The sequence below is a fragment of the Anabrus simplex genome, chromosome 11, assembly GCF_040414725.1.
Source record: "Anabrus simplex isolate iqAnaSimp1 chromosome 11, ASM4041472v1, whole genome shotgun sequence".
Lineage (NCBI taxonomy): Eukaryota > Metazoa > Arthropoda > Insecta > Orthoptera > Tettigoniidae > Anabrus > Anabrus simplex.
Genome location: NC_090275.1, coordinates 4,009,780 through 4,030,597, shown reverse-complemented (window position 1 = coordinate 4,030,597; position 20,818 = coordinate 4,009,780). Strand labels below are relative to the sequence as shown.

Here is a 20,818-nt window from a genome sequence, read left to right as displayed (position 1 = left end):
CATTATCTCATGTATTGTGAAATATCCCAGACAAGTAAAGACAGATCTAACAAACTTTTCCAGGTGCAATATTTATTAATAAGGCAACATGGAGTAAGTGGAGTCAGTAAATAACAAGTTCAACTCTGAACTGCAACATTTCATTGAAATTCATTAATAATTCCCCTTATCCCATGTATCTTTCTATGGCAAAATACAGGTATCATATAAGAAGGTGTCTCCTTTCCTAAGGGTTGATTCCGGGCTGGAAAAATACAAAAACGACTGCAATATCGAATTATAAATTAAAGAACCTATTTTAAGAAGAAAAATTACAATTCCAAGGTTCTATCTTATCATAAAAGAAGATGCAAGACTCTGTCACAATGCACAGGCAAAAAAAGTAATATAAGGTCAAGTAATAAATTCCTGGACTGATCTCTTAAATAGTTCAATGACCCCCATCGCCTTCAAAGTGGTCCCCGTTCGAGGATGAACATCAGAAGCATTCCATTTTCTCACATCTTTTTCAAAACAGACTGCTATTCAGTTAGAATTTCCTCCCTTTCATTTGCATTTTCAGTTTTGGTAATAGGAAGATGTTGCGTGGTCCATCAAATAGCGAGGACATTTCCGAACATTGCTGATAATCTGCCTCACTTTCACGATCATTCCTGGATATTAGGCGACCAGGGTGCACATCGTCATCGCCCTTAAAGCGGGAAAGCCACCGTGCGATAACCTACACCTCAAACGCTGTCTTCAGCACTTCGTAATGTTTTGAAGCTGAAGCAGAACTTGATGCAGAGCACGTAGCACACAGTTAGCGTCACTCACTGACCGAACATTAGAGCCAGGATTTTGATGATCTATCAATGTCCTTTAACTAAGGCACTTATTACCTAAAAATCCTTCTAAAACACACTTAAAACTACACAAAAGTGACATTAAAAAAAGTCATATCCTAAATCTACATTTTATAAAAGAGGTTTTGAACTTTTTGTTATTTAGTCTAGTAATTAATAACTGTCATAATCATGACCGGTATCTATGGAGAAGACTTTATTTCGTTTTTGATCAATTTTATCTAACTGATTATACAAAAAAATCTAAGTTATTTAGTCTCCAGCAAGTCTGTTCCACGGGAGCCATTTGCTTCATTTTCTTCCGGAATTACCTCTTTGACTAATCAAGTCATTAAATGAATCGCTTTTTGCAACTTTTCAGAAGAGGGAAAAGTTGTTATAGTTTCAAAATGATGGCCAGTACGCGTAAGATATGGATGCAGCGTTATATATCTGACAGTGTGCAGCTGAGTATCACATCATAATTATTCTTAAATAGATATTTTATAAAAATGACATAATTCCTTTCAGCTCCGAACTTCAATTTTTGTACGGAAAATAAACTAAAATTAGGCCAATTTCCTGATTTTAAGGTAAATTTATTTAGTTTTTGAATTCAAAACAATTTTCAAACTGATGTTCTAAAGAAACAAAAATGTAAAAAAAAAGAAGGAAAATGACTCAACAAACACGTCTTAAAAATCTATATTAATCATGAAATATGTAAATATTAAAGCAGCTATCTTTCTGTCTTACCAGAAAAAGTAATAATTTAATGAAATCCTAATGCTACTCATCACAGCACGGCAGTTCTGCTCAGTTTCTGCTTTTGGCAAGTAAGAATGTTAACACTAGTCAATATGAGGGCGGCGCTTTCAGTCCAGGAATTTCATGACTAAACCTCAAACATTCACACACACACACTACTGCTTTAGGCCTCTCTACACACAAAACAAAACATTAGTACGTATTTTTGTAGGCACTCATTCGTTCTAGAAGTTAGACAGTTATTGTCACATTTGGTCTCACTCGTGTCAATCCAGGTAAATTAAAACTGCTCCTTTAAATCCTTCAATGTTTACCTGGGGACTCATAGATGCCTGGCACATTGCCAGGAGACGTTTCCACCTTCTCACAATTTCTCTCCCATGACTCAGGATTTTGAGATAATAGAGTACCACTGTTTGACCCTCAGGTAATTCATGGTACACCACACTGCTGATGTCAAAAAAAAAAAAAAAAAAAAAAAAAAAAAAACCAACATCAACTTCGACCTATGGTAGGTTCTTCAGTCTCAGGAACTTCACGTCTTAGTAAACTTTTCCCAAGTTTGAAGCAGAAGTGAATGCTGATATGCTCCTAGTAATATTAATTCATCTCAACAATCACAATATATACTCATAACAGCTGCTGAGCAATAATGAATTGTTTGAGAAATGCGTGGCAAATGGTTAGTTACTTTGGAGTGACACCACTATACAGCGCCACTTGCATGTGCACGGCACTTTCAAAGTTTGGTTATTTTTTTGAACAGACCTTGCATAAAACAGTGCAAGCAAAATATGGGTAGGTTATGTGGCTCCAAAATATTGTGTGTTCCCGTCTAAAGAACTTCATTCAATATTCAGCACTCAAACATTATTTTACCACCTGGGTTCATGTTTATCATCTCTTCCCCTCTGCAGTATTCGGGAGATCGTGGGTTCGAACCCCACTGTCGGCAGCCCTGAAAATGGTTTCCCATTTTCACACCAAGCAAATGCTGGGGCTATACTTTAATTAGGACCACGGCCACTTCCTTCCCACTCCTAGGCCTGTCCTGTCCCACCGTCACCATAAGACCTATCTGTGTCGGTGCGACGTAAAACAACTTGTAAAAAAATCCTTCCTTTTGCTGTGTTTATCCAGCCTCCTCCTCATCCTACACTTCGCACATCAAGACTGAAGATCTGTCAAGGTGGCCCCTGCACGAGCTCATTTTCAGTTGAGAAGAATTTAATATGGAGCAACCTGTGTAAAGATGTCAAGACTCTTGTCATTGTGCTTATCCTATTATCTTGTTCATTCCTTTCCAATATTTATACATTGTTGTTGCTCTTGCAAAAACTACTGGATATGACGATGTTACCACACTTGGAACAAGAATTGATTGAGGAATCTCGCACAATTCAGATGAGTAACTTGTATGCTGAAATATTTCACGTTGCGGTTTTTGCAAGTGCACCAAAGTTAGGTATGTAACTCTTCTTTCCTACTGACATGATAAAATAAATACTTGGTACATCTTTTCCCAGTTTACATGACTTCTCTCTGTACAAACAAAAGATACAGGTAACTATTTGGTCTAGGTCATTCTCGAGGGTAGGCTACATATATTCCTCACGTGCCTCTTGTTCAAGGCTTTTCTTACAATATGCAGGGTGTAACGAAACCTCTGGGAAAATCTTCTTGAATGAATTCCTAGCAGAGAGGTTATAACAATATGGGCCCAGAAATATACTGACCTTAGGGCCAGAGTGACGTAACTAAAGTTTTTGCCATTTCTGACTTATGACCTTTGATCATTATTTTCTGCACCGGGCTGAGTGTCCTAGACAGTTGAGGCAGTGGCCTTCTGATCCCAACTTTTCAGGTTCGATCCTAGCTCAGTCCAGTGTAATTTGAAGGTGCTCAAATATGTCAGCCTCGTGTCTGTAGATTTACAGGCACATGAAAGAACTCCCGCAGGACTACATTCCGGCACCTCGGCGTCTCCGAAAACCGTAAAAAAAATAGTTAGTGGGATGTAAAGCAATTATTATTATTATTATTATTATTATTATTATTATTATTATTATTATTATTATTATTATTATTATTATTATTATTATTATTATTATTATTATTATTATTATTATTATTATTAATTATTATTATTTTGTGCTTTTAAACAGACGATATGTAATATTCTGGAGTTAGGTCAGTCTGACTCTAAGGTAGTAAGCTGCCTCGGTGGATCAGTGGTAGAGTGTCTGACTCACGACCCCAAGTTCACTGGTTCAATTCCAGCTTAAGTAACTGATGTCTGGAGGATGATCAAAAATCTTGGCACTCCATGTCACACTTGGTGCCACCCAAAACACATTAAATAAACTCGAGCACAGTATGCGTTCCAGAAAAATTCCACTTTAACTGCTAGATAGCAGCACAATCACAATGTCAAAACTGGTAGGCAGGGTGCCTTAGACCTCCTAACCCTCTTCCCATTCTCCCACGACGTGATGTAGGCACGCTAGCTTGTAGTTTTGAAATTAGCAATCTTAGCCCGTGTGCAAGAAGGACATAGAAGTGATGTACGATCGGCAAGCTTTTTGTGAGATTTTCTTCTTTCTAGCAATACAAACTCTCCAAAGTACAGGACGCTAAAGAACATAGTAACTGGCCAGCAGGTCCAAAATTTGCAATGTCTGAAATTAATGTACAATACTGGTGTAAGCAAAAGGATGAACTTGATGAAAAGAAAAAAAAATCAAGAAAAAGCTTTCCTCTACAAAGAATGAAAAATATCTGAAAGATGAAGAACTATTGGAACACATTCACGCTCTATGAAGTGATGGATATGTGTGCAATTCAAAGCACACATTATCAGTATCTCAGATTTCAAAGTGAGCAGGTGCTGGATGACTGGACACAACCTCTCACCGAGACACCAAACATCACTGCACCAAAGAATGCCTGAAGACCACAATGAACAAATGATGAACTTTCATCCATACGTTATTAGGAAGAAAAACATAGAAGGTGCACTTGTTTTTACAAATAGGCAACACCGACTAGATGCCAGTGAAATCTAACGTGCTTTAGAATCGAACCAATGAAGAGAAGGCAAGATCAGAAAGCGAGGCACAAAGATGCACAAAAATGCTTGCGGTAACTACCTCCGTATGTTATAAACTTCCAGGTGAGATGCATCATGGTCAAGAGATGGGCTCCATGAAAGTATTCGAACATTTTGGAGAAATCGACCTCGGTCATTTCTTTGATTTCTGGCTCTACTTGTAAGAACATTTAGCAGATAACATGAACCAGCTGTTGACCAACATGAAGACTGATCTGACAGTAATTTCTGGTGGTCTAACATCAATACTCCAGCCTTTGGATATATCCATAAATAAGTCATTCAAGAACAATATGTGTAAATTATATCTAAACTGGACGGCTGAAAAGACAAGAGACAAGATACATAGGCCATTAGTGGAAAATGTGTGTGACTGGATTTTGTATACATTGAACATGATTTTGTCAGACACTATTTGTAAAAGTTTCAAGAAAACAGGAATCTCAAATGCCTTTGATGGAAGTGAAAACGAGTTCTTATGGAAAGGCGTGGATTCAGGCAATGACAACAGTTCTGTAACAGTGATGATGAATAAGGCATGCAAGAGACTTTACATAATTTTAATTTGCCAGTACTGGGTACATGTTGAGTAATTTCACTTTCATCTATACCCCATCAATACTACGACAGGCCAGCAGTGGAGGTGTGCCACTATTACGTATCTTATGGGCTTTATGAATCAGTGTAACTCTAACAATGTGCAACAAAACCCAGCTTATTTGTTAAAAGTATCAAGTAATAAATGTAAAGCATCATCCAAGCTGCATGGAGATTAAGTTATCCTGTAAAAAGTGATAGAATTACTGAGGGTTTGGTCATAATATTCACAGCAAACAGTGTGAGAATTATCCCAGTAAATATGGTTTTCAGTGCCACATCACTCACGACACTGTTAACTAATGTAACTGTAAGCGTAAGATGTACTGGAGTGCGCTACGAATAAAGTCTCATTGCTTAGTACGGAATATTTACGCTTTTCCGGATGCATGTTGTAATAATCATATTTTCTTCTCTCTGGGAAACACATTCCTGAAGTTTTACACCCTGTATAACAATTCTTGTGCTGTATCAATAACATCTCCTGGACGACTCAGGATACTTGTCCCGGAGCTCAGTCTTAAACTGCCGGAAGAGCATGCGGTTCCTTTCCTGATCCATATCTTTGTTCACGTGAAAGGACGTTGCCGTCTTGAGACCATGATGTACCAGGAAACCATTGTTTAGCACCGAGAACTTGTAGCCCGCAACATGCAGCTCGCACACCTGACAACAGAATTGAATTTTCATGACAAATGTAATTAGGGATCAGCTTTGACTTAATTAACCTGGATCTATGAAAAGACATCATCTCCACAATTATTAAGAAAGTGTACAAAGAATTTTAACATAAATATTTTTACACTTATTCAAAATATTCAACAAATCTGTTTTTAAAATAAATAACAACAACAACTATATGGTTTGACAATCTGATGATGTCATTCTGATTTTAATTACATGTTATCCTTTTCAGATAGAATCTGTTTTCTTTTTCATGTATTTTCTACATTAATTCCAACAGACAGGAAAACTTCCCAGTTATTGATTGAGCAATGAATCAGAATATTAAGTGTTTTCACATTGAGAGACAAAACATAGCTAACACAATGATTAAGCTTTGGATTTTTTATACATACAGGGTTCATCAAAAGTAATGTATACACACTTGAACAAACACTAATTCTTTATTGTGTGTTAGGACTGAACGTGATTACATATCGCAGGTCTAATACAAGTTTCTTGCACCTGTTCAATTACCTTCGGTTCTCAAAATGGTTGCCATTAGCGGCTGGGCACAACACAATGGCTACTTTAACAACTTTGGTCAGTGTGTCTGCAGTGTTTTCTGCACACGCTGCTGTAATTTCTTGATGAAGAGCTTCTAGTATGGGTGGTTTCCTGTGATACGCAGCATCCTTCAAGATTTTAAATGTATTGAACGTGTTGGGAACTCAAATACACCAGTGACCCTGCATATTTTGAGAAACTCCATTCTATGATCAGGATCATCCTCGTTCAATGTGTGCAACCGATACACTTTCCACTTAGCGGCTTTCAGAATGTGTCATACACTTGCACTGTTAACGCGTCTCTCACAAGCTCATTGCGTAGCAGACTTCTGAGGCGATGGCCTAAGAAGAAGGACTTGTAGCTGTATGAGGTCTCCTGGACTACTACTACTACTACTACTACTAAAGGTCGGCCGCTCATTCTTGGCCGGTGCAATTCACGTGTGCAATGGTCTCCCCGTGCATAGTGAGCCTATAAGTTTCTTCCCAGTACGGTAACCAGTATATCTGATGTGCACAGTGATCTCCCTGCGCAGGGCTTGCGCATAATAATTATGGTCTCAGTTCTCTCCTCGAGTTGACAGCGTGTGGACAGCAGAATAACACGAGCGGTAAAAATAGTGACTAGTGGTTCGTTTTTACTTTCTTACAATGCCTCACGTTCATCCGAAACTAGCGTCAAAAACCTTGCATAGTCAATCACGTGAAATTATTTCGAATGTACACGAATTTTTGAAGAGACAAGCAGCCGCCGATGAAGTGATGATCCCTTTGAAGAAGGTTCATGAAAGGGTCATAAGGGTGACTCGTGTGTCTGAACGATCTGCGAGACGGATTATTAGGGAAAGGGAAGCCGCTGAAGAAATGGGAACATCGTTTGGAACGCCTGGGAAAAACCATGCAGCAAGGAAACATATCACTTGGACGTGTCTGAGATTTGCTGTACAGTGCATGACTTTTATCTTGTAGAGAAATGTGCGCCAACTCCTTCCTAATTATATTAATAAAAACTACCTTTCCAATACATGACAATGCAGGAGCGGCCGATCTATACTACTACTACTAAAATGTTTTCGTTCCGCCCCTGGCCTCTTAGTCAGGTGATTTGTTACAATGTGCGGAGAAAGTGAGAGGATCAGCAGCCATGGCCTATACTACAAACTGTCCTGGCATTCGCCTTCGTGCAGGAGAATGGAAAACCCTTCCCAGACAGCCGACGGTGGGGACCAGTCCCTCCCAGTCAGCCGAATACAGGCCACTGCTCCTCCGCTCGGCTGGTCGGTCAGAGTACAGAGCCGTTGGACCACGGATCAGCCGTGGCTACCTGTAGGCCAAAGCCCAGTCTGCACGCGTAATCAACTAACAATGAAACTTTTTGTGGTCCCTAGTTGGCCCAATAAATAAATAAATAAATAAATAAATAATGATACAAATTATAATAACTTCAAAAGTTTTTTTTATACTTCATAAATAATTATAAGCCTGCCTGGTGGCTATGATCTTTTTAAAGCATCAGGTCTGACACTGTGGCTAGCCAGTTTGGGTCCCATTGGCTAGCACGTTAACAGAGATGGTGGTGTACTATTTCTAATCACTAATCAGGCTAAAAGCTTGGATTCACTTCCAAACCTCTCTCTGCAGCGTTCATATGGAGAGAGGGCATTTGATGCTGTTGATGGCTATTCATCAGTCGGATGGAAGCATTAAGCCTTGAGCAGACTCCCTGGCATTAAACGACAGGGGTAGGCCACCTGCCAACACAGAGTTTCACCCTCTCCCTTCCTCATCATCCCACACCCACATGCTCAGGTCACCCATGGGCGTCAAATGAAAGGATCAGCTCTATAAGAATAAACTGACAAGAGGGCACCTTTTCAATACAATATATCAAGTAAATGATATTACCAAGACTTATAATTCTTATCATTGCACTTCAATACTGAACAAAAATTAAATTTATAGCTTATAAGGATCAGCTCTAGGCGAGGTGAACATGTCTTGGGACAATCCCAGCATTAAAAGGCACATGATAAATATATTTAAACAATAAAATTAATTAATTAATTAACTCTTTTAACTTGAGCATACTTTTATATTAGGGACTACTGTCTTATAAAATCAAGTGCAACTTTTATTGCTATTGAATTAACGTGTTCAACTTGTTTTATATTAGATCAGCTCATTCCTCTACTTCACTCTCTCTGTTAACACATTTAATGACAATATACTTAAATTAAATTAAAAACAGAAAATGGCACAATTTTGATGCTCTAATCAGCCATCTCTGCGGTAGTCTCATAGTAGTTAACTTTGAATTTCATCTCTGCCTCCTTCCTCACAAAACAAATCAAAAACTATAGTGATCTCTAAGTATAAATCAATTGCATTAAAGTGATTAAAAGTATTCTGCTAATCTTTTCAAACCAAGGTGGTTCTTCACGGGATATGCAATCCATTGAGGACAAAACGTTGTCACCACAAAAATCAAACCACTTATTTAAATAGTTTACACACACGCAGTCGTGTCATCATACAGTATGTACAATTGTTTTCAAAATCGGAACATCTGGCATAGGGTTTACGATCTGCAAATTATGAGTATATCTATATCTCAAAAACTTACCAGTTTACAGACGTGAAAACGTGAAAATTGGTATTTGGAATCTCCTTTAAAAATAAACCACCATGCATTCACAGCTACTGTATCCGCGTGTGTAGAACTAGTTCAAATATAATACAGTATTGTGTCTGGAATTCGCTCTCGTAATTTAGGTACGACTGGATGTCAAAGTGTCGACGAAATTTTTATTTTCGTTCTCATCTAATAAATAGGTGCAAGTGTCTTTTGTACAGTGAAGATTTTCTTGTAGATACCAGTGGTGTGTCGTCTGAATGCGTAAATAATGTTAATTCTCAACAAGTCGTCTTTTAGTCTGTTGTGAGCTGCTATGTTAAAGATATTTGACTTTAGCATTTTCTTCTAGTGCAATCTTACTTATTGTGCAGACTACTGTTTCTTTTACAATTTATAAATATTTAATTTAATTTATAATTTAGTGATTGTTACCAGCATTGTGGTCCATGAAGCCGTTGAGAGCCATTGTTGATATGAACATGGTAAACAATCGACAGTGACAGTTACAATTGGAAATCACGGCCCACCGGATAACAAAACTGCCTATTAATAATCAATGATGTTTTGTCACAGTGAATGGATTGCAAATGATTGAATGTGATTTCAATGTGTATAAGTGCTAGGTGTCGGTCTATAACAGTGCTCTTAACTGCGCTTAATCGTGTGTATCATCCAGTATAAGGGAATTCTTTAAAATGCGGAACAGGCAACTGCCATCACAAAATGCAAATCTCGAAGTGATATATTTTCTAAAATTACGGCGCCTTATTTGTATGTAAGTACACTAGCAATATTTAAGGCACAAGTGGATATATTGGTATTTACGAATTAAATTTATAGGCCACAAGAAACGATATCGTAAACCAATACAGGTTAGAACATAAGAGTCACTAAAAGTCAGTCACCATTCTCACGGAAGTCACGGCCAACTAGATTCACCGCACGCTGAAAAATGCCTGACGTAGAGGTACAGAGTGATCTAGTGGAGCCTTGCAGAATATGAAGGCGTAGTTTTGGAGACAATGAGGACTCGGTGGAATGTGAAGCATGTGAGAAATGGGACCACAGGAAGTGTGTGGGTTTGACTCAAGGCGAATTTGACACACTTAAAAGGGCTAATTGTAAACTCACATGGTTATGTAACAAGTGTAAGCCAAAAATGAGACAAACGGAGGATCAAGAAGTATTTATTCACAAACTTGTAAGATCCATGGAGTCTATGCAATCTGCTATAGAGCATATGCAACAATATATGGAGACTTTACTTACAGGAAAGGTTCAAGAAATAATAGCATTAGAAATGGACAAAATCTCTCGCCCTCAAGGACAAACAGACGTTGCAAATTACAAGAATTTGGACTCCCCGAGAATACAGGAAAATCATAAGCAGAAGCCAAGAAGAAAATTGACAGAGTCACCAGCTGCATCTACATGTAGGAATTCCTTAAACGATCAGCAATCCGGGATAACCTCAAATGCCGTCGCAATCGCACCACAAACTTCGGTGACAAAAACAGAAGATACAGGTGACCGATTCGTTGAAAGGGACGCCCAGCAGCCCACAGCTATGGGACTTAAGCGTAGACAAAACAGTCAATATCCAGAACAAGAATTGCAATCAAAAATAGGATATTCACCAGACTTCCAAAGAGCTACTGCGCCAGTCGGCGTAGAGAGAGAGGCGGATGTAGATGAGGTAGTCGTTCAACCCGGCGAAGAGGAAGCCCCATGGAACAAAGTTATAGGACGAACACGTGGACAACACAATCAATCTCCAGGCCACCAGGTGCAATCAAGACGCAGAAGAACACCAGACGCTCAAAGAGGTACTGCAACAGTTGGAGCACTGAAAGCAGCAGAAAGAAACGTATGGATATATGTGGGTCACCTTAGCAGCGATACAACTGCGTCTGACATCACCCAATATCTGAAGGAGAACGGTATTGATAATGTCACCGAATGTTCCATGTTGACCACCCAAGGATCAAACAAAGCCTTTAAGGTTGGAGTTCCCATTAAGTTTAAGGAGAGAATATTCAGCCCTGATTTTTGGCCAGAAGATGTGACTTTTCGCTCCTTTCGTATCCGACAGCAGTGAACTTACATGCCTCCTATGGAACGTCGAAGGCCTCAAGTCACTTACGCGCACTCCTGAGATATCCATATTAGTTCAAGATTTAATAATCCTAACTGAAACTTTCCTCCTGGAACCAATCAGCATCAAGGGATACTACTCGGTTCATTCACTGGCAACGATAGGACATCAAGGCAGAACGTCAGGAGGAGTATCCTGTTTCTACAAGCCGTCTATGGGTCAAATAGTTAGTGAATACACAGAATTAGACACCGTGATCGTCACTTTTAGACACTTTGCTGTAATCGGAATATACATAAGACCCAACGTTTCTGCAGAAGTTGTGATAGAAACCATTTTACATGCTTTAGAAAAAGTGAGTAATAACTTACCAATACTACTAACAGGGGACTTTAACTGCCGTCTGGACAAACCCGACCGTAAGGCTCTAACTGTTTTCGAAACCCTTGAAGAAGAAGGATTTTCTCTGGTCAACCAAGAACAACACCCAACGTACATAGGTCACACTGGCTCGAGTGTCATAGACTTAATATTCTTCAGAGGTAACGAATTTCACATACTACAACAGAAACACATTTGGTTACCGATCAGAAAGCACATTCCAATACATACTAGTTTCAAAATAGATGACCTGGAAATCATTAACATTAAGCAACAATGGGCCCCACGGCACATCAACATAGCACTACTGGAACAGTCACTAGATAAAAACGCAATAACCTCATGCCTATCTAGAGGGAATATCGATAAGGCCTTAGACATACTAGAAAATACCTTACTTAACTCAGCGGGAAAGATGCCCCGGAAAAGAATAAGCAAGCCCTGGTTTGACGAGGATTGTTACACCCAAAGGAAAGTAACCTTGGAGAAACTCCACAGATGGAGAGAACACAAAACAGAAATAACGCTGAAAGAATATTCAGAAGAAAGGAGAAAATACAAGGAATTAATCAGAAAGAAACGACAAGACTTCATTTTAAAGCAAGAGCTGGAGACAATAGCAGCAGCAGAATCAAAACCGTATAGAATACTAGAACCCCACAGAACGAAAGTGAATTCCACTATACCGATGAAAATATGGGAGGACCATTTTTCAAGTATATATCAAAGGACCCAAATGGCCGTCACACAAACTCGAACCACGCAGCAGGATCCAATCGTGCCAATCACAGTGGAAGAAGTATGGAATGCATTTCAAAGATGTAAACAAGGAAAAGCGCCAGGTCCGGACAACCTCACAAACGAGCTTCTAAAAGAATCAGTTCCTCTAACGGTAGTTATATGGACAGCAATATTCAATGAATGCATCGTACGCAGGAAAATCCCTAGGAGGTGGAGGGAATCTACTATCCAGGTGCTATATAAAGGAAAAGGGCCAAAGGACTCTCCAGATTCCTATCGTGGGATAGCCCTCGAATGTGCTCCTTTTAAAGTATTCACCAAGTTAATATTAGACCGCATCCTACCACAAGCCATGATGTACATACCAGAAGAACAGTATGGATTTACTGCCGGAAGATCAACAATCCAAGCAATTGAGAGGGTACTTAGCATTATATGGGATGCTACAAGCATAACTGGAGGCTTCGTCGACGCTATCTTTGTGGACTACACTAAAGCGTTCGATGGAGTTAACAGAACCATTCTACTTAGGAAACTATCTTTTATCTTTGGACCAGGGAATCCACTATTGCACTTATTGGAAGATATACTAAGTTCTAACTGGCTTACGGTTAGTGATAAAGTAGGCCGGTCTGGACTTATAGCCCAGACTAATGGCGTACTCCAAGGGGACCCTCTCAGCCCAATGCTTTTTAATCTGTTGACTCACGATGTCATCAGTGAGGTGGCCTCGGAAGATATTGCAATGGTCATGTACGCTGATGACATGATATTGTTATCAAAAAACAGAAAATCCCTGCAGCAAGGACTCAATAAGCTCTATCGGTGTGTGTGTGTGCGTGTGTGTGTGGTTTTTTTTTTTTTTGATGCCGTTTGCCCATTTTTGGGGATTTTTCTCACAGTTCTATTTATTTCATTTAAGACATGTTTATTTACCTTCGTAACCTAGTACGCCTCTTCAGCGATGCCTAGGCCATCTATGACAGCTGATGGTGGAGCTGTTGCGGATCCAACCAGCCTTCAGGCTGATGACTAAACATACATACATACAAACAACTATGGCAACTCCCTTAATCTCTTTGTGTTCCTTGTTTATTCCTTTTTCTGCCAAGTTTACTTTTCTGAATTTTTTTCCTGGGGGGGGATACAGTCTCCTTGGAGACTGTTGTAATCTTTTTTCAAAAGGAATGAATTGATTTCTAGCCTTGTCCATTCCGATGCTATGACTGTATTCTTTTGGTGTGAAACGTTTTGTTTCTTTCACGTATCATTAACGTTTAGTTCTGAGGAAAGAAATGCTTGGCATCAAATCTTAGTTATTTCTGTCAAGAAAAGAAAGAAATGAATATTATTATAATAACGTTTTGCTACGCTCCTGTGACACGTATACTGAAATTCATAAGATTGGATTTTATGATTCAAATGACTTGACTGTGTTCACAATACCCTAAAAGATTATGAATGTGAGTATTCTTTCTCCCTTTTTATTTCCCTAATTTTTTTTGTGTGTGTTCTCATTTTATTTATTTATTTATTTATTTATTTATTCACGAAGCACAAGATACAGCTACAATGAGCAAATTTCACTTGCACTGTCAACAGACTATTTAACAAACGTAAAATTTCATAATAAAACATAAGAAACATAACAAAATATAACAAGATCAGGTATACAGCCTACTAATAACAACTGTCCAAATCGGAAACCGTGAGAATGTCCATGTTCATAGCCAAGTCGTCGTGGGTCAAGATGGCAGTATAATCCCTTTGCATCAACTTATCTTTAAGATATTATTTACACACCTCTCAAATACACTTTTATTTGATGCTAGATCAAGCTCTTGTCTCTTATTAATATTGTTAAAGAGTGTTGGGAGGCAGATTAGGAAAGATCGTTGAAGTATTGAGTGCTGAGTGTGGGGAATGTGGAGAAGGTCTTTGGTTCTGGTGGAGCAGGAAGGAACACGGAGAGAGAAGAGTGAGACAAGATGTTCCGAGCGGTAATGTCCATTTAAGATCCCGTGAAGGAATCTCAGATCAGCTACCTGTCGCCTGATGTGCAGCGGTGACATATTAATTGCCATTAATACCTGCTGTGTAGACAAATTTCTGAGCTTGGGGTTTCTGTTCCTAACAATTGCAGCAAAGAAGGACACTGCTCTGTCTAACTGCTTAGTATTGGAGGGGGAGGCTGTTGTCCAAATCGGAGAGCAGTAGTTTAAGAGAGGTTGAATGATCATGAGGAAGAAGTGACGAAGAGCAATGGGGTCAGAAATTTCTGTGAAGCGATAGAGAATGCCTAGTAATTTCATAGCCTTGGTTGTATATGTTTCTATATGGGTCTTAAATTGTAATTTTGTATCGAATATTACAGCTAGGTCACGCTGTTGCGTAACCACGGTGATGGGCTTGTCGAGTAGGTAATTTGATGTCGGTAGAGGAGATTTACGTAGTGTTATGGTCATGTGGCTGCATTTTTGTGGATTGGGGATAAGTTTCCAAGTACGGCACCAGTTCGAGAGGGAGTTAAGTGAGGACTGTAGCAGAGCTGCATCTGCTGGATTCCTGATCTCCCTAAATATCTTGCAGTCATCAGCAAAGAGTAGGGTATTCGCTGTTTCGTTGAGTTCGGACGGCAGATCGTCCATAAACAAAGAAAACAGCAAGGGGCCAAGAATACTGCCTTGTGGAACACCGGAGGTGACTGGTAACCATGAGGATGAAGTGCCTGATATTACCACTCTCTGCCAACGGTTATGTAGGAAGCCAGCAAGAAGGGTCAGAAGACTGCCATGTATATTAAATCGTTCTGAGATTTTATGGAGCAACAGAGTATGGTCTACAGAATCGAAAGCCTTCGAAATGTCTACGTAGCAGATATCCAGCTGTGATTTAGCTGCAATGGCGTGTGAAGCAAAGCTATGCAGAGTGGCCAGGTTTGTTAGACAAGAGCCACCTGGTAGAAAACCATGCTGCTTGGTTGAGATATATGGCAAAGTGAATGCTAGAAGACGCTGGTGTATAATTTTTTCAAAGATAAAGGATAGTGTGGGGAGGATAGAAATTGGTCGGTCTTCTACTTACCAAGTTAAGTCAATAAATTTTATTTTATCCTCCTAATCGTTCTGTGTTGGGTGCATGCCTTTTTTTTTACTGCTATTCTTTAGTTTAAGAGGACTGAATTCAGTTCCTAGCAGTCTCTAGCCAGTTTTGACCGGTCCAAGAGGGTTTGTTAGTTAGGTTGGTGTGTTGATTGGTATGCAGAGTGCGGTTGTTGGCCGGAATGTTTCATCAAGAAACTGATTTTCGATGAAGAAGAGCTGAATTTGTTCATGACCCAAACCCCCCTCTTTACTTGCTGTTTGTACATTGTCGTCATTGTAACTCAATCTACATAGTCTAATCTACATTTTTGGAAATCCAGTACTATGTAAAAGTATATGTTTATTTTCATTCTGAAAAAAATTACAGTATCACACCAGAGGCCTCTGTGGCCAAACAGTTTTTTTCTTCAACAGCGTCACCTAACCTAACCGTACATGCATCATGAAAATATTTCAAGTGCATGTAGAGAAATTATGACCACCTTGCTACGAATTTACACGGGAATATTCCGAAATTTCACTAGACGCAAGAAAATATAAACTATCCTCTGAAAGCAGTGATATACTCAATCATATCTTGAGATGAATTACATTCTTACTTAAATTCAGCATATAACATTAAAATTAAGCGATCGTTTGCTTCAGCCTTTATTTCTAATGAGTTAACAACTGCTATCGGCCACGTCATTTACTCATTTATTATGAAAACGTGCTATCCTCTTCCATTTTGAATTTCGCTTTTAGAGAACAGCAGTCAACGGGTATTACTAATCGACTCCAACATCGCCTTCGAATGTCGACGAGAGAGTTTGTTAGTGGACATAGCGATATAATGGCTGGGTGCATAAATATTGGTAAAATCGCTCATAATCACGGATGCGGCAGTGATAAGGCTCTCGCTGTAACCAAAGGATAATGCACAGTTATATAGGGATTTTGAAGGGACATAAAAAAACTGACATTATAAAGGGGTTCTCGTTATATGCCGTACTCGTTATAGCGGACTTCTACTGTATGTTATTTCAACATGATTGCCAGAAGATGACGGAGGAGAAACAGTTGCAGATTATGGTGATGAAGACTGCAGATTCCACAGATTAAATCATGCCTAGCTTCTAGTTCGAGCAGAGTCAGCGATGTAGATACCGGTAAACGACAGCTTCATCCCAGATGACCCTCTCGAATTTAGTGACTGTCCACCTTTAGAGTGAGAATGTGGACAAGCTAATAGCAATCACTTGGACATAAATTGTAGTAATGAAAAAGTGGATTATACTCGTTCTGTTGGAAACTAGGCGATAAGAAATGCCTTGCCACCTCTTCATTTACATTTCGTGATAGATAAAAGTTATTGAATGACTTGTTCGCACCATGTAGATTACAGTGGAACCTCGATTCTCCGTTTTTGGAGGGACCACGGAAAAAATACGTACAACACGGGAAAACAGGAAATCCGGGTGTACTGGGAGGTACACCTCAACCCCGCACATTAAAAGAAGTGCCTTAAGGAACTCTATCTATCAAACAAAACGTGAAACAGCTACTGCATGAAGTTGGGGCATTAATCAGAAGATGTCACTCATAAATAACAGAGTATTGTGTTACTTTAAAGTTTCCTAAACTGACTGGATTTATTTGTTTTGTTTTGGTGTACAGCAAGTAGTCTGAATTTTTCTCCATACATGTCCTTACAAAAAAAAAAAAACTGAGGTCATTCACTCTGGTGCAAGGTGGAAGAATTTGTGATTTTAAAAAGTTTTGTGTTTGTAGGCTTTCATAACCAAATCAATGTTCATTTATTTTGTTATTTCAAGGTTTGCAACACTTCCTTCTCATCCTGCCAGCTTTTGAATTTGGCCAATTAGAAAATTTTGTATTTATTTTTCAGCCTATCACAGGCTTCTTGTAACCTTTAAACTATACAATAAAAATGACAGGGTGAGTCCAGATTTAGTTCAGAACCTTCTCGAAACCTCCCCTTGGGTATATAAGCTGCGGCTTTTTCAAGCTACCTTGTCTTATAGATCGACGCATTTCTGAGAGTGTGTATGTTAAGACAGGAGGTGGGGTGCCTCATTCTTCGGCAGGCAGTACATCAGCCCAGGTAACAGTCACCCGTTTTCTATCTCTGTAGCTCTCTCCTCCAACTTATCCGAGGGAAAGGTTCTAAGCTTTAGCTATGTAACCGTGTGATTTCTAAAATGTAAATTACTTCTTGCTAATGTTACACTTCATAAAGTCTTAAACTGTAAATCGGGGATAGAGAGTGTGTTACCCTCTCGAGTTCCCCTTCAATTTATCTTGAGGTGACTATGATTTTGTAACCATTTTCCTCCTGTAAATTACCAAGTAACTTGTTCTTCTAGTCACCTCAGTAGTGTGGGATTAGTCTCTGCATCATCAGGCCACAAGCCCAAGTAGGGTTTTAAAACCGAGTTTTCAAGGAGCGCTAGTGTACGCCTCCATCTATTTTGAGTTTGGGCCAGTAAATCAACCTGTTCTTCCTTTTCACGAAGGCCCAGTAGTATGGGTACTAGATACCCCTGTGTACAAAAAGTGTAAATTGTAGGTTGGGCCTAGAGAGGCCAGAAATCGTAAGATTTTTGGTGTAATGTTGCCTTGAGTAGGCTGTAAGAAATTGGGAGCACAGCCTACTTGGTTATAGTTGGAGAGCATGTAAGCTCTTTTCTGAGATTGCTAATATTACTGCAATATTGAGTGGTGCCTTTGGAAGGCCGTAAATTTGTAAGGGTTGGAGCAATGTGCTCTGAAAAATTGTGTTTAATTAAACGCTACATCGGCGTCATTGTAAACTTGTACATTTGGAGCTTGAAGCCTAAAACCGTTAAATTCCCTATTCTGGGGTTTTCTGTTTTTATATCAAAATTGTCATTGTACCTGATACACTGTTGTTAAGTTTGATTTTCTGAAAAGAAATATAACCTTTATTTCAAAGTTTTAAAAGAATCTTTGATAATGTAGATAGACCCATTCAAGCCCACACCTTCGTTCACCCCTCTGTGATCAATGAAACCCTGGTAACACCGGGAAGGAATGATCCATCAACAATTTGACTAAACATCACAAAAATGAAATTTGTATACTTATAATCTTACAAACACCCCTAAACCAAACCAAACTGCCACCCCAATGGGCTTTCCACCTACCAAGCAACCGCTGCTCGGTCCAAATGCCTACAGATTACGAGGCGACGTATGGTCAGTGTGACAAATCCTCTCTGCCGTTATTACTGACTCTCTAGACCGGAGTCGACATCTCACCATTAAATAGCTCCTCAATTGAAGGTAATTGTAGAATGAGTGAACCTGGAACCAGCTCTCATATCCACATAAAAATGCCTGACCTGGCTGGGAATCGAACCTGGGCCCCCCGGGTGAGAAGCAGGCAAGTTGGAGCATGGGGCCAGCTTCAAACATAAATTAAAAGTACGCGACTTAAAAATCTCAAAACTTTACATTCAGTTTACCAGGGAAACTTCGTCAGTTTCCTCTCAAAACTTCAGTTCAGCAACTATGATCAGCCAAACTCTCAGAAAAATCCAATACCCGTAATGCCAAGCAAAACAACAATTTTTTTTTTTCTCCTACTTGCTTTACGTCGCACCGACACAGATAGGTCTTATGGCGACGATGGGACAGGAAAGGCCTAGGAGTGGGAAGGAAGCGGCCGTGGCCTTAATTAAGGTACAGCCCCAGCGTTTGCCTGGTGTGAAAATGGGAAACCATGGAAAACCATTTTCAGGGCTGCCGACAGTGGGGTTCGAACCTACTATCTCCCAAATACTGGATACTTGCTGCACTTAAGCGACTGCAACTATCGAGCTCGGTCAAACAACAATCGACCACAAGTAGTTTTTAATTCTTTAATCTAATAAAACAAAGCACAATATATGCAAAAGTGCCCAACATGATGGCAAAATCCCTTTTTTTTTTTTTATTTTGTCTTTCATTGTAATAAAACAAAGCACAATATATGCAAAAGTGCCCAACATGATGGCAAAATCCCTTTTTTTTTTTTTATTTTGTCTTTCATTGTAATTTGGTCACCAGTATACTGTTCGTAGTCAGTTTATGGAAATCTTGTACCGTGTAAATTAGGCCTACATACACTTTTAAAGGTTATGTTGGACTCAAGAATATGGTTTTGAATGTAAGTATCGATTCTCAAGTTCTCGAATACGTTATATTCATTTCTGCCCGTCACTAAACACATTCAAATTGGAAAGAGAGAAAATATCCTTAACACTTCCGAAATTATGGTTATTCGCGACCTTCAACTCAGCTGGAAAGCGTGCTCGCTGTACAAGTGAGTACGAGTGCGAAATGATCCTAAGTTTTTAAGTGTAACGTGCAGAAATAAAACAACTGCAGTTTTTATAACATTTTAACACAAAAACATGAAATTCCCACTCTTATATTAGGATCAAAACATTAATAGGCAATCTCAAAACCTTCCATGACTTTATGTATGTAAGGTGTAACATCTGTTCTGGTCTCTGTAACATAATCTTATACGATAATATTAAAATGCTAAATTTGTGTTACTTAAGAAGCAGTTTCGATTCCTGCCTGAAAGCCCAGTAACTATACAGTGCCCTCAGGGAAGTGCCGAAAATCTGTTCGGCGATACACTTGAAAGTAAAATAAAAAATAAACATCTAACCCTGGACTTAATGTAGACATTTTGCAAGTACGAACATTTGACCAAACTCGTTCCATCTTCAAGCAGAGCTGTTGAAATGTGCTCTATCACCTTCCAATTGTTGTGGACACACTGCTTTATGATTTCCGAGGATTCTCTACCACCTGAATGCGATGCTAAGATGGTCCCTTTTGCAAGTTCACCACCGATTGCTTTTCCAGTACAGTACTTCCTTAAATTACCGCAGTGACGGGACGTTACCACCAAGATCCGTAAGTATGCCGTAGGCATCCTTTCGTGAAATACAGTTTCTGGAAAAACGCATGATCGAGGATTTAGCATTGATGGGACTGAAATGTCTGGATGGTTGATCCGGGAAATTGTTTCTTCGAGGAATGGATAAGGCAGGATTTTTACAATGTGATTTAATTAGGATGCTCGCAGGACCACATAATTTGAACTAATAATATGGGAAAATGTAGCTTCCGGGAACGTACAATCGAGGTTCTACTGTACTTGCATGATTTTCTCCCTGTTATTTGGTTTATGTAAATTGCCTGGATTCTCTGGCACAAGTACAGAATTTCTCTAGAAGACGTGCAAATCTACGAAAAGGGTAAGAAGGCAATTGTGTACAAACAAGGAACGAGGCCAACTTTTAGTACTTGAA

At 39.3% G+C, this 20,818-nt stretch overlaps 1 protein-coding gene across 3 annotated transcripts in view; it reads right to left on the bottom strand.

Moving 5' to 3' along the window:
* Window positions 1–4,544: 4,544 nt before the first annotated feature.
* Window positions 4,545–20,818, bottom strand: part of LOC136883578 (beta-1,4-glucuronyltransferase 1) — a 34,427-nt gene continuing 18,153 nt past the window's right edge. For all 3 annotated transcript variants that reach the window (XM_067155972.2, XM_067155973.2, XM_067155974.2), the window contains one exon: window positions 4,545–5,964. In XM_067155972.2, the coding sequence (XP_067012073.2) occupies window positions 5,770–5,964 (195 nt within the window). In that variant the 3' untranslated portion in view covers window positions 4,545–5,769. The remainder of the gene's footprint in view (window positions 5,965–20,818) is intronic.